Source organism: Antechinus flavipes, chromosome 5, assembly GCF_016432865.1.
Source record: "Antechinus flavipes isolate AdamAnt ecotype Samford, QLD, Australia chromosome 5, AdamAnt_v2, whole genome shotgun sequence".
NCBI lineage: Eukaryota > Metazoa > Chordata > Mammalia > Dasyuromorphia > Dasyuridae > Antechinus > Antechinus flavipes.
In genome coordinates, this window is record NC_067402.1 from 262,496,035 (window position 1) to 262,518,022 (window position 21,988).

Sequence of the window (21,988 nt, forward strand, 5' to 3'; positions counted from 1 at the left end):
AATTATCTTTTTCCCCCAATACTCAATGCAAATGCCATTTAGTTCATGCAAACCTTCCCTTATCCTATCATCTTCAAAGATCTCACCTTCATTCAATTTTTAAAAGAACTTTATCTTCTTCGCAGCAGATTTATGTGTATGTTTTAATTGTCCTATTTGATGTTAAGCTTTCTTAAGGCAGAAAGAGAATGCTCAGTTTTTGTCTCTATAATTTCAGAATGTGCTTAAAATAATTGCTGAATTTGTTTAATTGGATAGATTCATATTTGGACACTCAAATACATGTCCAAAAATGAGAAGAAAAATACAAAAATTTAAAATAGGTTAGAAAAAAAATTTAGATAAATTTTTTGGCCTGGACCTTCTCATATCTTCATCCCACAATACTCTGTTCTCTGTTCCTCAAAGATAGTGCCCCATGTTTCATTTCGTGCCTTGGTTTTGGCTTCTAAACATACAGCATCCTTTATGCTTCCTTTAAAACATAGCTCAAGCAAGCACCATTTTCCATGTGAAAATGATTCTTTCACCTCAAACACTATGAATTTCTTGCTTAACTACCTTACAAGGTATATGTGGCTTCCCTGAAAGGATATTAATCTCAGCTCCTTAAGAGTAGTAACTGTTTTGTGTTTCATACTGGTATCCTAAATGCTTGGCTCACAGTAGACGTTTAAATGTTTGTTAACTGCTTTTCTAATGTTGGTCAATGCAATGGATTCTTGGAGAGCTGGGCTGAGCCCTGAGAGAGTAAGTGACTTGAATTCAGGTTTTCCTGCGACTGTAACCAACTCTATACTGACTAGACTACACTTCTTTTAAGTCATGACAGTTTAACATCATCATCTAACACTTTTAAATTTATATAGCCTTTATAAAGAATGCAGACCTGATAAAAGCAAGGGATCTTTATCCAATGTCTTTTTAACATGATCAGATTCTCCAGTCAGTGAACTTTCATCAATTTTGAGATCATTTCCTTGAATAAGTATACCATCGGCTGGAAGAAGATCACCTATAACATCAAGCAAAGAAGGAATGCTTTGTAAATGAGATCGATACTCAGAAAAAAGCCCAGGGTGAAGCTCTCTTTGGCTGAAGACGCTTACCATATTTCACTTGAGCAATATCCCCAACAGTAATGTCAGCTACCGGTATCTGAATGACTTGTCCACCTCTTATGACTGTGAACTTCTGTTCTTGTTCAATTCGACTCTGCAGACCTCGAAACTGCTTCTCTTTACTCCAGTCATTGAAAGCCGTCACTAACACAACACACACTACTGACAAAAGGATGGCAGCTCCTTCAATCCAGCCAGTTTCACCTTCACCTTCTTCCTCACCAACAGAAACTTCTCCACAAACTATCGGGAAGAAAATATATTGAGAGAGGCAAAATTAATTGGTGTTGTTATCATGGCAATATATCAGTCAGTAAATAAACTGAGACAGCTAGGGAAACTATAATGCACAGAGCACTAGGTCTGGAATCAGGAAAACCTGAGTTCAAATCCTTCCTCAAACACTTCCAAGCTCTGTAACACAGGGCAAGTTACTTAAACTGTGTCTGCCTCACAGACTATAAAATGAGAATAACAGCTCCTACCTCCCTACAAAATTGCTGAGGATCAAATGAAATAATAATTGGAAAGCATTTAGCACGGTGCCTGGCACATGGCAAATGCTATATAATTTTTTAACTATTGTTATTGTTAAATTCCTATCATGTGCCAGGCACTGTGCTAAATGCTAGGGATACAAAAAGGGCAAAAACAGTCTCTATCTCATAAAATAATCTAAAGTGGAAGTACTTATTTGGTAGCATGATATTCTATACTAAATAAAACTTGTTAAAAAAAATCATTTTCTGAAAATTTATTAGTTTCCTCTGATTTGTATAACATACACCACTTAGAGAGATTTTGTGAGGATACAAGAAAAAAAAGAAAAATCCCAGACTTGAAAGATCTTTCTTTTCCCCCAAACTGTAAAAACAAGAAATAGGAAAAAGATCACATATATAATTAAACTTACCTCCACTCCCCCAACCCATAAAATGAAGCTCCTGGTAAGGAATTTCTAGATGGGTAGATTGTTCCCTTTTCTGTCCTGGGACCTTTAAAAGTTCAGTGAATAACAGAGGACCACATCATTTGTCTATGTCAGAGGCAAGGCTTGAAGCCAGGGTTTACAAGACCAGCCCTTTCTATATGACATCCAAATGTATGTACATAATTAATGGCAATGGGACTAGACCTGGGGTTCATTCAAGGGCATAGGAAACTCCCTTTAGCAGTGCTCACCCATATTAAAGAGCTAAAAAGAGAGGATCTAGACCTGGGATTTCACTGATTTATGAACTTTTGGTTCAGCAAAGTCCCTCTACTCAAGCAGACTGGCATCTTCTCTTCCAATATGTAGTCACAGTGCTGCCCAGAGTTGAATATTCAGGGTCACACAACCAGTACATATCTGAGGTGGGATTTAAATCTAGTCTTTCCTAATTGGAGAGCAGCTTTCCATCCACAATGTCATACTGCCTCCAAAAACTAGATGTACACAATACAGAGAGTATGTAACTTTAGAGATTACAGTGTCCTTTCAGCCAAGGAAGAATTGAGATCAACACTGAATAGTATAGATGCTGGGCACTACAGAGTAAATAGTCAGGAAGAATGAATGCTAGTGGGATTTGGTGATAAGAGCAGTCCTTGGCAACTATGGGGAAAGCAGTTTGAGTAGAATGTAGGAGAGAGAAGCCAAACTCCAGATGTCTGAAGAGAGAGACAGGTGAGGCTGAGCGGGGTAGAGAGATGAAGAGATTTTTTTTTTTTAAATAGGAAAGATCTCAAAACAATCAAGAAGAGTAACAGAATAGTCACGGACTGGCTTATTAACATTATTTTTGAAAAAGAAAAAAAACAACAAAGAATAGAATTGGTAAAGCAGAAACCATATACCCCATTTAATGAAAGTGATTGTGTTGGCAAAGCACAGGATATTTAGAGAACAAGGCTGCAACAGCTTGAGATTTACTTGAAAAAAGCAGATTTTTAAAGTTGGGTGATAACAGATTATGTTCCCAATGTCTGAGGCTCTAAAAGGTAATTAATGTCATTGTCTGGAATGTGTTCTATCCATTTAGGTTGCTTTTCAATAATCCCTGAAAATCTATTAAAATCCTAATCTACCTTCTAAATAAAATCTTTAAACAATAATATCCCCTAAATGATCAACAACCGTGCTTTGTATTTTGCCAATACAGTGACATAAAGTTACTTGGGGTGTGTCATCCCTCCAGAAGAGCAACAATTAGTTACATGAAATCAGTGACCAGCTCTCATATATATTTTACATGTATTGGACCCACTCTTGTTTCCTATTTGTTGTAATTAATCTAGCTCATGAGACAGACAAGAGATTCCCAAGAAAGATTTTGATAATGAAAGTGATTCAGATTAGAAGAATAGGGCCTGGAACAGAGGAAATAGTTAATGAAACCAATATGCATGGGGAAAATCTGAAGAGCAGAGATTTCAAAAAGGAATTTTTAGACGATAAGGGGGCACAACACCAAGAATGAGAGAAATTCTATAATCAAGATGATTAATCCTTGTGAAAAATGTAATGAACAATAATGTGGGTTTTTCAAAGTTTCGTTACAAAAAAACAAAATGGTAATGGATAAATAAGGAGAACTATCAAATTCTTATTTGGCTTCTGTCTTCTTGATCTAAGAGGATTATTCTAAAACTAGGCAGGACAGTACAGAGACAAATGAAATTCAAACTAAGGTAACTCATAATTCTCTTCCATGAGTTCTAATCACCTGTTCCTAACAACTGCAATCAGGATCTTTGAAGCAGTTTGTACAAGGAGCTGTTGAAACGACGGCAATCTTTTTGCCAAACCATGGAGAATAGGAGAAGGATGCCAAGACAGAAAAATTCATGTGGTTTTTCAAAAAGATTGCTGAAAACTTTCAGACCAGTGATCCTGACATTCCAATCAAAATCCTAGGAAGGGACTATCAAAAGAACAATTTATAAGTACTCAGAAAGAGGAAGAAGATGGTCATCATTAGCAAGTATGCGTCTGTCAATAAAATTAATCCATGCCAACCTAACTTCCTTTGTTTGACAGGATTACTAGCAGAGTACAGACACAGGCATGCTACAAACACAGTATTGTTAGATTTCAGCAAGGTACATGACAAAGGCTCTTATGATATTCTTGTGAACAAGAAAAAGAGATTCAACTAGTTGTACGTAGAACTAACTAACTGGTTGCCTGACTCAAAGAGTAGGATTAGTATTTTTATCCAAGACTTGAAGACAGATGGCATGTCAATCAAATATGTAAATGATAGTTAAGTGATTTAGGCGGCATTAATCAAAGCAGTGATTATAATGAGGAAAGGGAAAGTCTCTACTATAATCTGCCCAGGTCAGATTTTATCTCAAAATGTCAGATTGGGAATACCATATTTTAGAAGGGACATCAACAATTTGGAACACATCCAGAAGAGGACAATGAAAATGGTAAAAGCACTTAAACCATGCCATGAGGACTGGTTAAAGGAATCAGAGATGTTTAATCCAGAGCTAAGAAAATCATAATTTTTAAATACCTGCAGATTTGTCATGAGGATGGATTAATTGACCACAGAGGAAAGAGGACCTTTTGTGCAGTTCTATTCAGATTTAAGATCAGAGATTAATGTAAAGGAACAACTTCATAACAAAGTAATCCTCAAATAGAATATAATCTTACTGGGGAAAGGAACAATATTCTGACATTAAATATCCAACCTATATTTCAGATTTCCCATTTATCAGCCCAACCTTAAGTTAGGCATCAATGAGATGACTCCTAAGGTCCCTTCATATCCTAACCCTATGATTCCATTATTTCTGAGCACTAGGTTCTAATATGCTTTCAAGATCTTAAGAATATGGCAGTTATTTGGGACCAATATAATTGGAGAAAACAAAGCTTGAAAAGAAAATAAGAGAGGCAGAGTACACTTGTTCAAAAGACTCATTCCTGCCCAATTTCTATGTAATGTTCTAGTAATAACACTATCTTGGTTTTAACCTGGCGGTGGTAAATAAGAAGAAATGGGAGAGAGCTAGTGTAAAACTATACCAAAATGATGAACAGAACCTTTCATAAAGTAATTTTGTTTTTTTACTATACATAATAACATGATTGTAGTCAACATAGCTAATTATCTTCTTTATGTACAAAATGCATGGAATATAAAAATAATTTCATAGGTGGAAGAAGAAAACGAACAATCCTGAAGGAGGATCAAAAAAAGGCAATGGAAAGTAGTTCTTGAGTTGGATCTGAAGAACGCTAGGTGGAGGTAAGAAGGGAATACATTTCAGGCATGCAGACAGAGACACAAAGGTGGAATGAAGTATATAGGGTATTTAGCAAATAACACAGTTGGCTGGAAAACACATCAAAGGAAGGGGATAATGTAAAAGTGGCCTGAAAATACGGTTTTAACCTGGATTGTGAAGAGATAGAAATACAGATGCCATCAGTAATCTAAGATTGCTAAGTAAAGGGATGGAATAGTCGAGCTGTTCTCTAAGCGGAAATGTTGAAGATGCATTGGTTAGGGAAGTAACTAGGGGCTCAATTGTAGACTGCTACAATGATCCAAGTTAATTAGGCTGGTGTCTGTTTGAACAGAGAGAAAGGCAGAGATGTGAGAAGTGATGTGGACAAAGAATTAACAGCACTGGGTAACTAATCAAACATGAATAGGAAACAAGGGACGGTGAAGTATAGGATGATTCCAAGACTGTGAGCCTGGGTGACCAAACTGACTGTGGTATCCTCAAGAGAGTGGGTTTCACTGGGAAGATAATAAAGTCTTTTTTTTTTTTTTTTTTGGAAATATCTGTGGTTATCTAGGTAGTGATATTTAGGAGATAAATGGGTAATGTGGGAAAGGAATGAAAGAAATAAGGGCTAGAAATGTGAATTTACATTTAAGGTAACAACTAAATTCCACAGGAGTTTACTGTAATCAAGAGAGAGACATTAGTCCAGGTAGAAATTCTGGGCTACAGCCAAGAAAAAAAGAACACAGATCACAGATGACAATGCTACAAAGAAAACTTGACAGCAGGGAAACAGTTAAGATAGGGAAAAGCTCCCTGAAGAATGAGTATCCAAAAGGAAGAAGTAGTCAACAGTGCCACATGAGAAATCAAGAAAGATAATTGAGTAAAAGGTCATTGGATTTAGCAATAAAAGAGATTATTGGTAATCTGGAGAAAAGTTTGTAAACTTGCTGGATTGGGATTGCAAGAGGTTGGAAAGTATGAGGTGAGGGTAAGGAAGCTTTTTGAGGACTTTATAGAGTGAAAGGAAAAAAGAATATAAAACAACAGTTTGAGGAAATGGCAGGGTGAAGTAAAGATTTATTTTTAAGTCTGGCTATGTTTGTGGGAAATAAGGAAAAAGCCAGAGGATAAAAACTTGAAGGTCAGGAAGACAGAGGAGATACAGAAGGGATAATTTCCCAGAGCAGATGCAAGAATAATGTTCAGAACACAAGTCTTCAAATTGGTTTTGGCAGAGAGAAAAAGCATCTTTCCAATCAATACTGTAACAAAAACAGACAACAGGTAGGTTGCTGAGATGAACTGAGATATAGGATATGAGGGAAAAAGGAGTAACAGAAAAATCTCAATTTATTTGGCAAATTATGAAACAAAGGGTAGGGAATAGTTTCAGAAGAGAAGAGAATGTTTGGGAAAAAATAGTGTGGGGAATATAACAGGTATTCAATCAGGGAAAGAATAAAATAATGTATGAAAATAATCAATATTGTAATCTCTTTAACAAAGTTAATTTCTTAAATTACAAAATATAAAGAAAGTTTTAAAACGTCTAACAATTTCTTTCTTTTTGCTGAGGCTATTAGGGTTAAGTGTTGCCCAGGGTCACACTGCTAGGAAGTATTAAGTGTTTGAGACCAGATTTGAACTCAAGTACTCCTGACTTCAGGGCTGGTGCTCTATCCAATGTGTCACCTAGCTGCTCTTTTATTTTTTAAAGGAAACAAGAATCACTAAATGATAAACAGTCAAAGGCCATAAAGAGGAAATTTTCCAAGCAAGCAATAATCATAGCTTTAAAATCTTCCAAAAGCACCAATAAGTGGAAAAAGGAAATTAAAATAACGCTAGAGGGGTTCCATGTCATATCCATCAGATAGGCAAAGTTGACAAAAAAAATTGGAGGGATTGTGGGAAAATAGGTACATTAAAACATTTTTGGTAGAACAGTGAACCAGTGCATCCATTCTGGAAAGCAAGTAAAACTACATCTCTACAATGGCTTTGCTACAAGAATACCATTACTATTTCCCGAAAAGATCAAATAAAGAGAACAAAGACTCATACACACAAAAATACTTATGAAAACAACTGTCCCTCTACTTTATATTCTTTAGTAAAACACTCAGCACTCAGTATTCTATGTAATAATTACTTATTAAAGGTAACACTAGATTTTAAGTAATTTTGGAGGGTAGTTCACTTACGTGCATTATTTCCTTCAGGAGGTCGGTAAAAAGAAAGGCCCAATGATACTATGGCTGCAATTTCTAATATAATTAATGTAACATCTTGTAATGCTTCCCATACTAATTGAAGAAATGTTTTTGGCTTTTTGGGAGGTATAAAGTTCTTCCCAAACACTGCTTGCCTCCTCTCTATATCTGCAGGATTTCCACTTAAACCTGTTAAAAAAAAAAGAAAGAAAAAAGAAGAAGCAAACATGTATGTCAACAGTTGTGATATTTGCCAGTTTAAAAAATTAATTTCATTTCTATTATTTGTACCTCCTCAAACTCAAATTTATAAGGCTCTAAAGCTCTAATAAAAATCATTTATCAATAACAGACCAAAGCAACAGCCACATAAATACCTGTAAGGAAAATTTTGACTATGTGATTCAAGAAAACTAAATATAAGCTTCTAGTTCATACTGAATTTTTCAGCATTTTTTTCTTTTGCACTTTCTAGAATTGTCCAAATTAGAAGTAGTGGAGTCTAATGGATAAATGGTGCCTTGGAGTAAGAATGATGCCTTGGAGTAAGAAAGACCTTTTAAATAAAGGAAGATTTAAATAATCTTCTCTCTGACACTTACTAGCTGTGTTACAGGAGACAAGCTAGTTAACTTCTCAGGTTACTAAAGCAACTAAGACAGTTGCAACTAAATTACAGATGAATTAGAGATCTGTATTAATGAAAGGAGTTACCCCACCAGGAGCAGTCCACACCAATGGAATCACATGTCTGTACCAAAAACAGAAAGAAAAAGAAATTATCTATGTAAAATCAACACAGCATATAGTGAATAAGTGCCAGGACTGGAGTAGAGAATATCTATGTTCAAATCCTCTGACATGGCTTTCTAGTTCTGGGCATATCACTAAACCTCAATGTTTTAGGAACTCTCTAGGACTTATTCCCTGTACCAAACCTAATAATTCTTTTCATTTGGGACTTAATTCAGAGAAGACTGTCTGTCAGCTACTGCAGCTTGGCTCATTATTGCTTAGTCCACTTGGGGCTGGAGAAGCAGTAGAGTTTTAAACAATTATTCAGTCAGGGATAATAAATGCCAGACAAAAATCTAAGAAGAGAAAGGAGGTTCCAATGCTACAACTTAAAATGCAGCAGCTTTTTTCTGATTTAACACGAAGTCTGACTTTACAAGGAAAATGAAATTCCACTCAAAGATGTCTTTGCTGGTCATGGATTCTGTATTAGTTTTTTTGATCTTGCCATTATCAATATTAAACTAGCATAGCATCAATATAGTATAATGCAAGTGGTACTGACAATTAGTATAATTGTTTATATAAATTTATATAAATTAACACATCACAATCACAAAAGTTGAGAATTATATCTTTATTACTTACTGAAAAGCTCTTGTGGATATGGTAAACTAAGAAAAACGTACATAGAGAAACAGACCTGTGAGCAAGAATTTATGCCAGAGGCATGAAAGAAGAAAGAAGCAATCAGATACCACCCACGGTTGGAAATATACAGAGGTAAGAGCTGGCAGTTTACTCTTTAAAAAACAAGGGCAAATAAGCTAACATAAAGGTACATAATAATAGTTGAGGGGCTTAACCAAAGAAGAAACTACTGTATTTTTTAAAAATTCTAAGGAAATTAAACCAATTGTTTACTGTATAAGAGATTAAAAAAGAATTTTAGTTACTACCAAACAAACTAGATTACACCTTCAGCTGAATGGTACTGAAAAGAAAAATTCAAGGGTTCCTAAAACTTATTTGAGAAATCTTCAGTGTAATGTATGTCTTAAAAAGTGAAAACCACTGGCTGGAAAGAATGACTGGAAAGAATAGTGGTAGTTATAGGGGAAAGAAGAAAAAGAAATGAAGGATTACAGTGGCTACAGAAAAGTGTTAAAAATTCATAAATAGAAGAGATAACTAACAAGGTGAGAGACCAAACTAAGATCTGAACTTAAGAAAACCAATAATTTTAAGAGCCAAATTCTCCTACATTCTGAGTTAATATAATAAAGCATATGTTAAGTGATAAGTAATATTAATGTTTATATTGCTAGAACTAAGATTACAAAATTGGCCACTGGTAATATATAATATATGCAAAATATTTTTCAAAATACACTGGTGGGTACATGGTTGACTACAAAATGAAGGACTGAAACCCAGCAGGGAAGAAATGAAAATTCCATTCAAAATACTTATAAAATGCATTTTTTTTTTTGGTGGGTCAAGGGTGGCGTTCTATCTACTAAGAAACACCAAGAAACAAAGAGAGTTGCAAAACATTTTGGTTTTTTTAAACAAATGAAAGACAGAACTAAGTCATGAGAGAAATATTAATTGCTCAAGGACAATTCCTGTCAATATGACAAAGACTATACTAATTGGATTAATTTACTTAAGCCATACCAATCAAATTATCAAAGGATTACATTAGAAGGCTAGCAAAATAAAGAAATGCAACCATAGGGACAAAAAGATTTTAATATCAAGTAATGTGGAGGATGGGGAAGATGACAAAGAAGGAGATCCAGTAATAGCAGATCTCAAACAACACTACAAAATAGTAATCATCAAAACTATTTGACACGGGTGAAAAAAAAGAAAGAGATCAGTGGAACTGATATACACTATAAAAAAGGGAAAAGGAAAAATATAGGAGCATAATTTTTAATAAACCCAAAGATACCAGTTAAACATAACCTATACAAAAGTAACTAGACAGTGAGTTCATCAAATACAAAGTCTGGAATACCTAAGTTAAAATGCTCCCTTAAACCATTACTGTGTGACCCTAGGCAAGTCAATGAAGCTCTCTTCCATCTCCATTTCCTCTGTAAAATGGGGACCTAATAGCGGCTACCACATAGTGTTTTTATAAGGATCAAGTCAAACTGTAAAATGCTTTGCAAATCTTAAAATCCTATATAAATGCTAGCAATCATTACTTTTAATTATCATATAACATTTGTTGGAAAACTGGAAAGTAATTTAATATAAATTAGGTAAAGTAATTTCAAACTATGCTCCCTGAGTAAGAAAACTGCATACTTTGACTGAGGGATACAAATACTAGGTGATTTTATCAGCTCCCGTGATTCTCAATTCTATTCCCATGATTTCTATTCTTCTGTAAACTCTCAGATGACCGTCAGTCTCATTGACTGCTCTTTAGAGATCTTGAATGAGATGTCCATCAGATACTTTAAACTCATCCAAAACAGACCTATTATCTTTCCCTCAATCCTTTCCCATTTTTTACTTTCCTTGTTAGAGAAAAGGGCAACATCATCCTCCCAGTCTATCAGGCTTATAATCTCAGAGACATCCTGGACTTCACAGGCTCTTTCACCCTCCTCTTCCCCACCATCAAATCTGTTGCTAAGGTCTGTTGATTTCACCTTCACGACATCTCTCAAATAAACTTTTTTCTCTCCTCTGACACTACCACCACTCTAGTGTAGACCTGAACTTCATCATCTCACACCCTGTACTGCAACAGCATGCTGGAGTGTGGTGGGAGTATGCCTGCCTCAAATCCACCCCCTTCAGTCATTCCTCCATTCAGCCTCCAAAGTGATTTAGCATTTAAAGCCAGCTAACTTAGAATCTTCCCAACCTTTCCAATTTTTTTCCACCTTATTCCTGGACATGTCTTCTTCATTCCAGAGACACTGGCCCGCTGGACTATCCCACAAAAACAAAAAACAAACAAACAAAAAAAAAACACTCTCAACTCCAAACATTTTCTCTAACCACTGAATCCCCTACCTGCCAGGAATGCTCTCCTTCCTCATACCTATTACTGGTTTACTTGGCTTCCTTGAATGCCCAACACTTCTGAATTCTAGGTCTCTGCCTTCTCTTCTTTATTCTATGTATTCCTCAATCAATAACTACCATGTGCTCATTGTCTCCCTCATGGGATGGTGAGCTCCTTGAGAGCAGGAACTGTCATTTTCCTTTCTTGTTATCCCCAGTGATAAGCACAGAGTTTAGCATATAGTGGGTGCTTAATAAATGTTTATTGACTGATTGTATAAATATCAAAGAGATCATGGATGCACTGTAGAAAAAATAATCAAAGGAACAATTTCTGGGAAACTTGGGAAAATTAATATTAACAAATATCTAGTTTTTCCTCAATTCTGAAACCTACTCTTCTAACATCATGAGTTCTTGTCAGGCTATGTCCTGTGTCTTCTCACATTAGAAATCCTAAAATATATTTACTACCCATGATATATGCTAGTTAGCATTTATAAAGATCTTTAAGGGTTGTGAAACACTTTACATGTTAATTTGTTCAAGTAGGTAATATTATCTTCATTTTAAAAATGGGGAAACTGAGATGAGAAGTTAAGTGGCTTGTTCTGAAGTGGGGCATCTGAACTCAGGTCTTTGTGAAAGATCTGGCAGATGGGCATATTCAAAGAAGACCAGGAGAAATAAGAAATGATTAAGGAGGGCCAGCTGTTCTGATGCCAACCTCCTAAAATGGAGAATGGAATTCTCAAACAAGTCTGAAAAACATGACTTATAACTACTATTTTTTACTAAAATCCAGAATAGGACTCTAAAGGCCAGTCAGTCAGCATTTAAACACTATTTATGGCTATACCAGGCACTATACACATAGGGATATAAAGAATGGCAATATCAGCCACTCCTGTCCATAAAAGTATATATATAATAAACAATACAGTATCAGTGGAAAGCATCAGGGGAGGCTGAGAAAGGTCAGCAGGAAATCTCAAGAAGGTAGATGAGCAGTCTTGAAGGAAGTTAGGGAAGTTGTGAGTCAGAAGGGGAGAAAGCATTTTGGACATGGAGGACAACTAGTGAATAGGTATAAATTTAGGAGATGGAATTCTTTGCAAGGATCCCAAGTAAGCCAGTGTAGCTTAAAATGTTGGAAGGGAATGAAGTATAAGAAATAGGAGGGGTAGGCAGGGTTTTATATAGTTGATACCAGAAGTAATAGGGAAGCACAGGAGTTTAGAAGGGGTAACTTCATAAGATTAGAGCTGCACTTTAGGAAAAGGTACCTGAGATGATGAAGGCCTGCCCCAGTGTGGCTGATATCTAACAATAAGACCAGTGAGAGTTGGAGAGGAGTGTTTTTATTTTCATGTTTTGTACTGTATGACTAGAATTCCTACTGGTAGTAACAACAGAGTAAAAGGTACCTTTACTGCACAGCAGTTTACCACCATGAAATGTGAAGTCTTAGCACACTGTTCCTCACAATGCACTATATATACATTATTGGTACAAGGGCCTATTTGCCCCTCTTCACATATGATTCAGGCCTCCACTGCTCAAATTATTCCTCCATAGTCTTTAACTTCCAGCAAAAGTATCTTCCACAAAAGCTAAAAGTAATTTCTCACTCATCCTGTCAAATATGTACATTTACATACTTGTGTCTTGTGTTTCCCCATAGGAGTCTTTAAACTCCTCTTGGGCAGGAATGGTAGTTTATTTCTTTGTATCATCTTCAATACTGAGGAAGTAGGGGAGACAAGCAAAACCAAATTATAGTACATGGGCATTTAATATTTGTTGAATGGATAATTACAATCATGACCTTTAAAATATGCTTCAGTACAAAAGATAAAAGTATGACCTATTTCAAGCTTATTCTAAACAAATAGATTCATATAGGCTTTTTTAAAAGTTCTGATGATTTAGAAATATTATGTCTGGCTCTAATCACAGCATAAAGTAATAAATAATGCCACTTAATTTGTCACTGGGCTACTGAAAATCAGACCTGAAGTAAAATGTACATTTAACTAGATGATTTCTAAAGTCCCTTTCAGACATAAAATATTATATTTCAGAGTATAGCCTAATGAAAACCCATATCTGCTGTCTTTCCATAGTTTTAAAAAGTTTTCTTTTTTAATTTCATGGTGCACACTGAAACTTGTGCATGTTCATCAAAAAATTAGCCTTATATTTTATTAGCAGACCATAAGTATATATGAGTTGCTATTCACAACGCATATATAGTGTTGGAAGTCAAAAAATTAGCCTTATATTTTACTAGAAGACCATAAGTATATATGAGTTGCTATTCACAATGCATATATAGTGTTGGAAGTCAAAAAAATAGCCTTATATTTTACTAGCAGACCATAAGTACATATGCGTTACTATACACAATGCATAGTGTTGGAAGTATATACTGCCAACCAAAATGAAGAATGTGGGGAGATGGAAATTATTGACCATTAAATTTTTTGACTACAAAAACTGGCCTGAGCCTAAAATACAGATAACACATCCATATTCTGTCAATATAGTTACAAGAGAGTCAAATTCTCTCGAAACAAGATCCTCCAAGAAATGTTCTCATCAAATTCTAAACCACAGTGGCAGTGGAAGGTTTATTTAGGTGCTCAGAGAGCAAATGCTTTGAGCTAAGATAAGTGTCATCTTAAATTTCAAATTCTTTGTACATCATTTACTGTCTTCCCATACCTAGAGTTGCCTTTGCTCTCTGGATAAATCTTCCTGGCTGGACTGGGCTTGACTGGCTGGAAGCATGTTCCTAATCACACAGTTGTGTTTTACTTACTTAGCTAGGGATAAATAACGCTTCCTTGGCTATTTTTACATTAGTTATCTTAAAGTCACTCTGAACTTTATAGTACCCCAGAATGGCTACTACCTTTAGAAACATGCATTTAAAACTATTTAACTTGAATTTTGTCAAAGATAATTTAATGCACTATCATGGTGACAAATTTAGTATTTCTGATTATTTTTGCTTTAAATTTTAAATCATAAATTGGAAGGAAGAGAACACTATGTCAAGCATTGCAGATAATCAAAAGATCAAATAGACCTTTTAGAAAGCCAATACCACTTTCAATTACAGTCGCACTACTAAGCAGACTTGCCTCGAAAGAATATTAAGAAAAATATTTATTTTCAGCTTAACATAAAAGTATTTTTCTTGAAGATGGAGGAAATTACTTACTGTAGAGATATTTGGGGCCTATTTACACCAAAAGAGACTGAATCTCAGAATTAGACACAAGATGTTTTAAATGAATAATACATTTTAATCTTTCAGGAAATCCTAGCGTAACTATATATACATACGTGTATGTGTGCGCGCGTGCATGTAGTGACAAAAGAGACGAAAACTGCAAATGCTTACTTGACAATCAAAATTATTCTAGAAAACAATTAAGGAAAAAATGGAAAAACTTTTCTTTACAGACACTAGCAACTGCTATCTTCAAGTGGTATATTAAAAGAAATGTGATAGTACTTTTTAAAGTAAGAGGATCAAATTCTTAAGCTAAGTAATTCATCTAAAAGTAGAGTTGTACTGATTTTTATTCTTATTAAATTTAGGAAGTAACTGAGGTACAGAATTTCTAGATAGCTTCACAGATATCTCTGGCAATTTTACAAATTAAAAAAAAACTAATGAAAAATCAAATCTATAAAAACAAAGACATGTTAGAAACAAATGGCAATGTTCAAGCATTAGAACACTGATTAATTAAAATTTGATGAATAAATCACTGATGGACACGACCATTGTAAGCTGAATTTGGATGTGCTGCTGCAAATTAATGTAATACTCTTAAAACCAAGATCTCAGGAACAGTTAGGTGGTGCAGTGGATAGATAACCAGGCCTGAAGTCAGGAAGGTGTGAGTTCAAATTTGGCCTCAGACTACTCAATACTTCTCAGCTGTGTGATCCTAAGCAAGTCACTTAAACCCAATAGCCTCAGCAAAAAACAAAAAAAAACCCTGATTTTGTTATTGAAAAGTTTTGAGAAAAGGCTACAATCCTATGCAACTTTAAACTTTAACTTTAAAAACTTAAAAAAAAAAAAAGCAACTTCCAATAATTTAGTTGTAGTTAAGCTTATTCAGTTATAATACTCTTTAGATTAAAAAGCAATACAGTACTAATTTGACATAGGATATTACAATGTAAGTATGATGTCAATTTGGGTCACTTTGAAGACAAAAACAGGATTTTTCTTGGACTACGGATCCTACCATTTATAAGGACTCTCACAAAAAAAAAAAAAAAAAAAAAAAAAAAAAAAAAAAAAATTCCAGTTCCCCTCATTATTGAGCATTCCTTCAAGTGTTCAAGGCCTATTTCTCACTTTTATGACATTACATAAGGCGATGTGAACACCTAAAATTCTATGCCAATCAGTCACAAGCATTTATTAAATGCTTACTTTGTGTCAGACACAGTGCTAAATGTTTGTGATATAAAGAAAGACAAAACCAGGGTTTCCACTTGTAAGCAGTTCCCATTCTAGTGGGAGAACATCCAAATAACTATGTATATACAGGATATATAAAGTATAAATGGAAAAAGTCTCAAAAGGGAGAGGATTAGGAGTCATGGAGCAGGAAAAAGCTTTTGCAAGAAGTGAGATATGAGCCAGATGTTAAACAGAAATTTCCTATTATTCTCCTAATGGACTAGAAGCTCCACATGGGTAAAGACTTCTGTGAAATATCCAGGTCTTAGCTTAGGATCTGGCATCTAGTAAGTGTTCAATAAATGTTTGTTTTTCTTAGCTACCAAGATTCTATAGAGGCAGACAAATTGTAAAAATATATACAAAATGCATTCACAATAACTCAAAGGTGGGGGTGAAGATGGGGTAAAACAAGTTGTTCTCTGCCAAATCCCACTTCTCCACTGAAATTGCTTGCTGAACACTGCTACTTGGTTGATTCACAAGCATCTCAAACTTCACACATATCCAAAGAACTTTGATTGAGGGCTTCAGCACCTTTCCATCCCTTGATTTCAGGACTTTGGGGTTATCCTCATCCCATATACTGTCAAAGATCACTAAATATTCTCAACTTTATCTCTGTTAATAAATCTTGCACCTATATTCTTCTGTCTCTTTACTCACACAAAGTTATTATAAACTTAGTTTAGATCCTTATTACATCTCCTATGGAACAAATTGTCAAACTGATATTACAAGTCTGGCAATATTACTGATATGCTCCAAAAGTTTCAGTGATTCCCTAGTGAATAAAAAACAAAAAAAGACGGAGAGAAAGAATTCCTCAGTTTGGCATTTAAACCCTTTTACGACCTTGCTTCAACTTCTCTTTCTAGACTGTTTCATTCTACATTCAAATCAAACTGAACTCATAAATCCATGACTCTTGTCTCCATGTTCTAGAGAAGACCATCCCCATGAATGGAAAGCTTTTTTTACTTCTCTACATTATCCAATCCTTTACTTCACTTAAAACTCTATTCTACTCATGTTTGAGCTCTTACTTAAGGTTTTTCCTGATTTCCAAAAACTGCTCTCTCCTGAGTCCCTTAAATTATTTTCGTTTTAACTATTTGTTTTTATCATCTGATATACGTATAGGTTTTTCCTCAGTAGAACATAAACTCCTAGACATAAGAGTATGTACCACTAGCACCAGACTGGGAAGTCATTGCTTGATAAAAGCCTGCTGAATTAGCTGAATAGAGAGACAAGGAGGAAGAGGCAAAGAAGAAATCAAGATTATGAAGATGGAAAATCATATCCAGTGCTCTTATCCTTTATGTTCATACCTTTGAGCTCATCTCTGACTCTTCTTCCATTTATTTAATGGTGAATAATGTTTAATATACAAATAAAGTTGTCAAAATTACGGAGATTTGGGAGGGAGATAAAGCTTATTTTAAGGCCTACTGAATTTGATGAAAAATCCAAGCTGAGATATTTTTAATTGGGTACCAGAAGGAATAGCTGGGAAACAGTAAGTCTTTTTCAAATAAAGATGAGGACTTAAAACAACAACAACTGAATAAACAAAACCAAATCCTCAATTTAAAAATAATTACAGGATCACAGGTGTAGCACAAAAAGGGACCAACCCTAAGCTTGAAACCTAGAGCTTCTGAGAAAGAATCTAGTGACCTTTCCAAATTGCTATGCTAACTGTGAAGTGAACACTGGTGATTTCTGAGAAAAGCAGGATGTTCTAGGATCATTAATTTAAATCATTATTTCTAATGCATGAGGATAATGAATATGGAAAATGGGTATGATTTCTAGCTCTGGAACTACCTAGCTGTATGAATTTATACAAATCCTTTAATGCTTCTATACCTCAGCTCCTTTATTTGCAGAATGAAAAAGATGGGCTGGATGATTGTGGTGGTCCTAAGAAACCTAAAGAAATGATTTAAAAACCCATCATATTGGGCTACGAAAGCAGGGGAAATTAGAGAAACTTCAAAAAGTGCAGGTTAATGGTAAATTGTAAAGGAATGAGAAAAAGATGGGGTAAGAATAGACAACTTCTTCATTTAACCTGGTTATATAGAAGAGTGAGATGAATTTTGTTTGAGGAGATAGAAAACTAATAGAAAACTTTTTCTTTTATAGAATAATTCAACATATCAAAGAGATAGGAAAGATTGGATATATTTATAAATAGATGAGAAGTGTGTAGACTGAAGATGTATGTGAGAAACAATTACTGTCAAGAAGATAGGAAATAATGAAATCAAAGGGACAAGTTGAAGAAAGTCTGAGGATTGAAAAATATTTCCTGATAACGCAATGAAGAATAGGTGACAATGCTTTAAAAAAAGTTTCAAGGTATGGAAAAGAGAAGTTAATAAAGCTTTTATCAAATGTTCTAAATCTTTTCCAATGTCTTCTCTAAGACCAAAATATGGACTTTGAGGACTATTATTTCAAAAATAGTTCTTCCATGTAAGACAACATTTAATAAAATAACTAAGTAATAATGATATTGTACAGAGTAACCAGAAGTCTTTTAAAGGTCTTTCTGTGTGAATTATCCAACCATGCTTTTCCTAAATTAAGTTTTTACTAATTATAATGGTTGAATTAATTTTATAACTTTTTTTTTCTAAAATTTTACTATTACTTTCTGTTTATTATAAATAACAGTGACAGGTAGTGAAATCAACAGTAATATTTTAACTGCTTTAAAAGGTTTGTGAAGTGCTTTATAAATCATTTGATTCTTACAACTACCTAGAAGGTAGGTGTTATTATCCCCATTTTACAGAGGAGGAAAATTGTGGCATGAAGAGATTAAAAGACTTGCCCAAGGTCACATAGCTGGAAAGTTTCTGGGGCTAGATTGTAAGTCAGGTTTTCCTGACTATAGGCCCAGCACTCTCTCCATTGTACCTAGCTACATTAAAAATACATAGAAAATGACAACAAAATATAAAAATGTATGTGGGAATAATCTTACATATATGGAACACATAAATGCAAAATGCAATTTTAAGATATATTACAACAATAATTAAATGATTCTAACCTTGTTGAATGATTACATTATTCCTTGAGTTATGCAAACATTTATTATTCACCAAAATTTTTGTGAAATCACACTCCTTCTAATAGGAAAAAATACATTTTAAATTTATGAATCAAAGACAAAATGTTGCTTTTGTAGAAAAGACTAATCAAAAGAAGTCAAAATAAAACTCTTACCTTCATTGGGAGAGGTTTTCAACTTTGTACAAATTCCATACACATCTCCATAACTTTCTTGTATTTTACGTAATGCATCTGTGGACCTGAGCTCCATGAGAGCCCGGAGCTCAGCAAGTGTAATTCCAAAATCTCCATCATGATTAGCTTCTTTCAAAGAGTTTTTCACACCACTGTATGCAACAGAGTTGTTGGCCATATCGCCCATTACAGGAATAATCTTTATTATGAGGAAACTGTTTCCAAAAAGAATAAATTTCTTTCACTTGATATATTTCCAAGATGAAAATCGTTTAAATATGAAAATCATCCTCAAAATAGACACTCATCATGTGAATTTGCAAAGTAGCATCAGCAGCAATGTTTTCCATGGAGGTCTCTTGAACTTTGGTCCATGGCTAGTTTCTTTTCTTCACCTAAATCATAAGAGATGTATAATCTGAAAAATAAAAGATTTAACATCATTAATAAAAGCATTTTCAAGTAAAGCAAAAGTTAGCAACTTTTAAGGGTCATTTTAAGTAAAAGATAAATCTGAGTAAATATATTGTGTATATCACCCCCTCCCCATAATCAGCTGTTTAGTTTCACAACCTATTAATAGACAAATGAAACACTGCTTTAAATCACTAATAAGAGAAAAGTGAATGGAAACTAAGGTTTACTTCATAACCAATAAACTGGTAAGGATAAAAAAAAGACAGGAACTATCACTGTTGGATGGGTTTTGGAAAGATAAGTACACTGATGTACTGCTGAGAGAGCTTTGAATTGTTGTCCTACTACTCAAGAAAACAATCTGGAATTATGCTAAGATAATGATTAAACCATCTATAAGTTTTCATCTAGAAATTCCACTGCTGAGCATGTATTAAAAAATTAAAAAAAAAAAAAAAAAACAGGTGTCATATGCTTCCAAAATATCCATGGCAACATTTTTTTAAGGAGACAAAAAAAGAATAAAGATGCTCACTGGTGAATGGTTAACCAAAATGTGGTACAGGAATGTAAGAGAATATACAGTATACATTGAAAAATGATTACGAATCCTGAATGTCTACCAAATGATACCAAAGGAACTAGAACCAGGAAAAAACATATTGACTAACAAAGTACAACAACAAAATAGAAAGCTATGATTATAATGACCCAGTGATAATGAACAAGTGCTCATGAACCTCAATAAATCCTTTACCAACTAGAAGAAAAGGAAGGAAAACTGGACAAAATGGAAAAGGACAAGCTGTAGAGAAGAGTCAGTTTAGGCTTATATAACGAGTTTGTTTGGAGTTAGAAAAATGGGATTGGAGTTCAGGAGAGTTATTTGGGAGTCATATGCATCACTGTGAAAATTAATTCAATTCATTAAAAGCAGACAATATCAAGAAAAGAGAAAAGGACTCAGGCCAGTCTTGGAGAACAGTTGTAAAACTGAATAATCTAAGGAGAATGAAAAGACAAAAGAATCAAAGGAGTAAAGTATAGCCAAGAAGAATTGGCAATCAAATCTAACTCTATAAAATTGAAGGTAATTACAATATTTTAAAATTTTCACAATAAATCACTATTTATTGACATCAAAATTCATGGAAACATGAATTTAGTCTCAGAGGTAAAACACACAATTTTACATGCTATGTTTACTGGGCAAATACTTATCTATGGTAAGTATGGTAAGTCAGAGATACTATTCATCTTTTGCATTTCTATGGTAAAAAGCACATAGTACCATAGAATCTTGAAGTAGGGAAAGGCCTTAGGGGCTATTCTGTCCAAAATATAATCCATCAAGAAACACAACTAACAAGTAATTATCAAGTCTTTTCTGGAAAGACCTCCAGTAAAGGGAAACTGCTATTTCCAAAGAAATCAATTCCATCTTTGAAGAGCTCTATCAAATTTGGCTAAGCTTTAATTTACCTAGTTTCAATTTGCTTCTGCAAATTCTATCCATTGCCTCTAGTTCTAAATTCAGTGAACCAAACAGAAATAGTTTAATCCTTCTGCAAGAAAGAACTCCAACTTCTTGGAATTTAGTCCCACAAAATCCCAAGTGCCTTCAACTAAACCTCACCCAGCATGTTCTTGAAGTCTTTTTTCCTGCTACTTGTTCTTTTCCAGTTTGCTAATGTTTTTCTTAAAATTTAGTGCCCAGAGCTGAATGGAACACTGCAAATGTACATCTCTGATTACTTTAATACATTCCTGACATTCGATTAAGCATATATAGTCTTTCTTCTTCCTCTTTCTGGATAATTTCTATATTCCCCCTCCCCCCATCTTGTTCCTAAGGTGGCTTTATTTTTAATAGCCTTTTCTTTTCAATTTATTGTATTTGAAAAAAAAAAAGTAAGAAAAAAAGAAAAGGAATACAAAATAAAATAAAGCAAAACAACACTGTCATATGCGCAGAAGAACATCAAGGATTCAAAATATATAACAAATTGTCAGACCAAAAAAGTATATGTATATGTATTAGTCCATCTTTCTTTACTTCCTTGTAAATTGTTCTTTCATTCTTTGCTGCACACTTTCTTTTCTTTCCTTTTATCCTCCCCCAGCCCAAGGAAGCTACAGTTAAGAAAAGATATAATTATGTATACATATGTGGATATGCACATACATACACAACTCACACATATACCCCACATCTTTCCTATTCCTGCTGACTCTAAATTCTGCTCCATTCCTCCCCGCTTATTTCTTCATAGATTTTGGAGGGTGCTATACCTTCATACTATATATATGTAGTGTTGCCTGTTGAATCCATTCCTGATGTGAGTAGGTTTTCAGAACTATGTTCTGTGTCTGTTCTTCCGCACCTCATTTGTATAACATGATTACTATTTTTACCTTAAATGCCAATCTTTCTGTTGATTATTGATGTGGATCTTAAACAT

At 34.4% G+C, this 21,988-nt stretch overlaps 1 protein-coding gene across 3 annotated transcripts in view; it reads right to left on the reverse strand.

Annotated features, from left to right (window-relative positions):
- The window catches only part of ATP2B1 (ATPase plasma membrane Ca2+ transporting 1), a 126,869-nt gene that overhangs the window by 38,957 nt on the left and 65,924 nt on the right, over window positions 1–21,988 (reverse strand). For all 3 annotated transcript variants that reach the window (XM_051963638.1, XM_051963637.1, XM_051963639.1), the window contains exons 2-5: window positions 19,089–19,527; window positions 7,571–7,768; window positions 1,110–1,364; window positions 890–1,015 (exon numbers count right to left, since the gene is read on the reverse strand). In XM_051963638.1, the coding sequence (XP_051819598.1) occupies window positions 890–1,015; window positions 1,110–1,364; window positions 7,571–7,768; window positions 19,089–19,296 (787 nt within the window). In that variant the 5' untranslated portion in view covers window positions 19,297–19,527. The remainder of the gene's footprint in view (window positions 1–889; window positions 1,016–1,109; window positions 1,365–7,570; window positions 7,769–19,088; window positions 19,528–21,988) is intronic.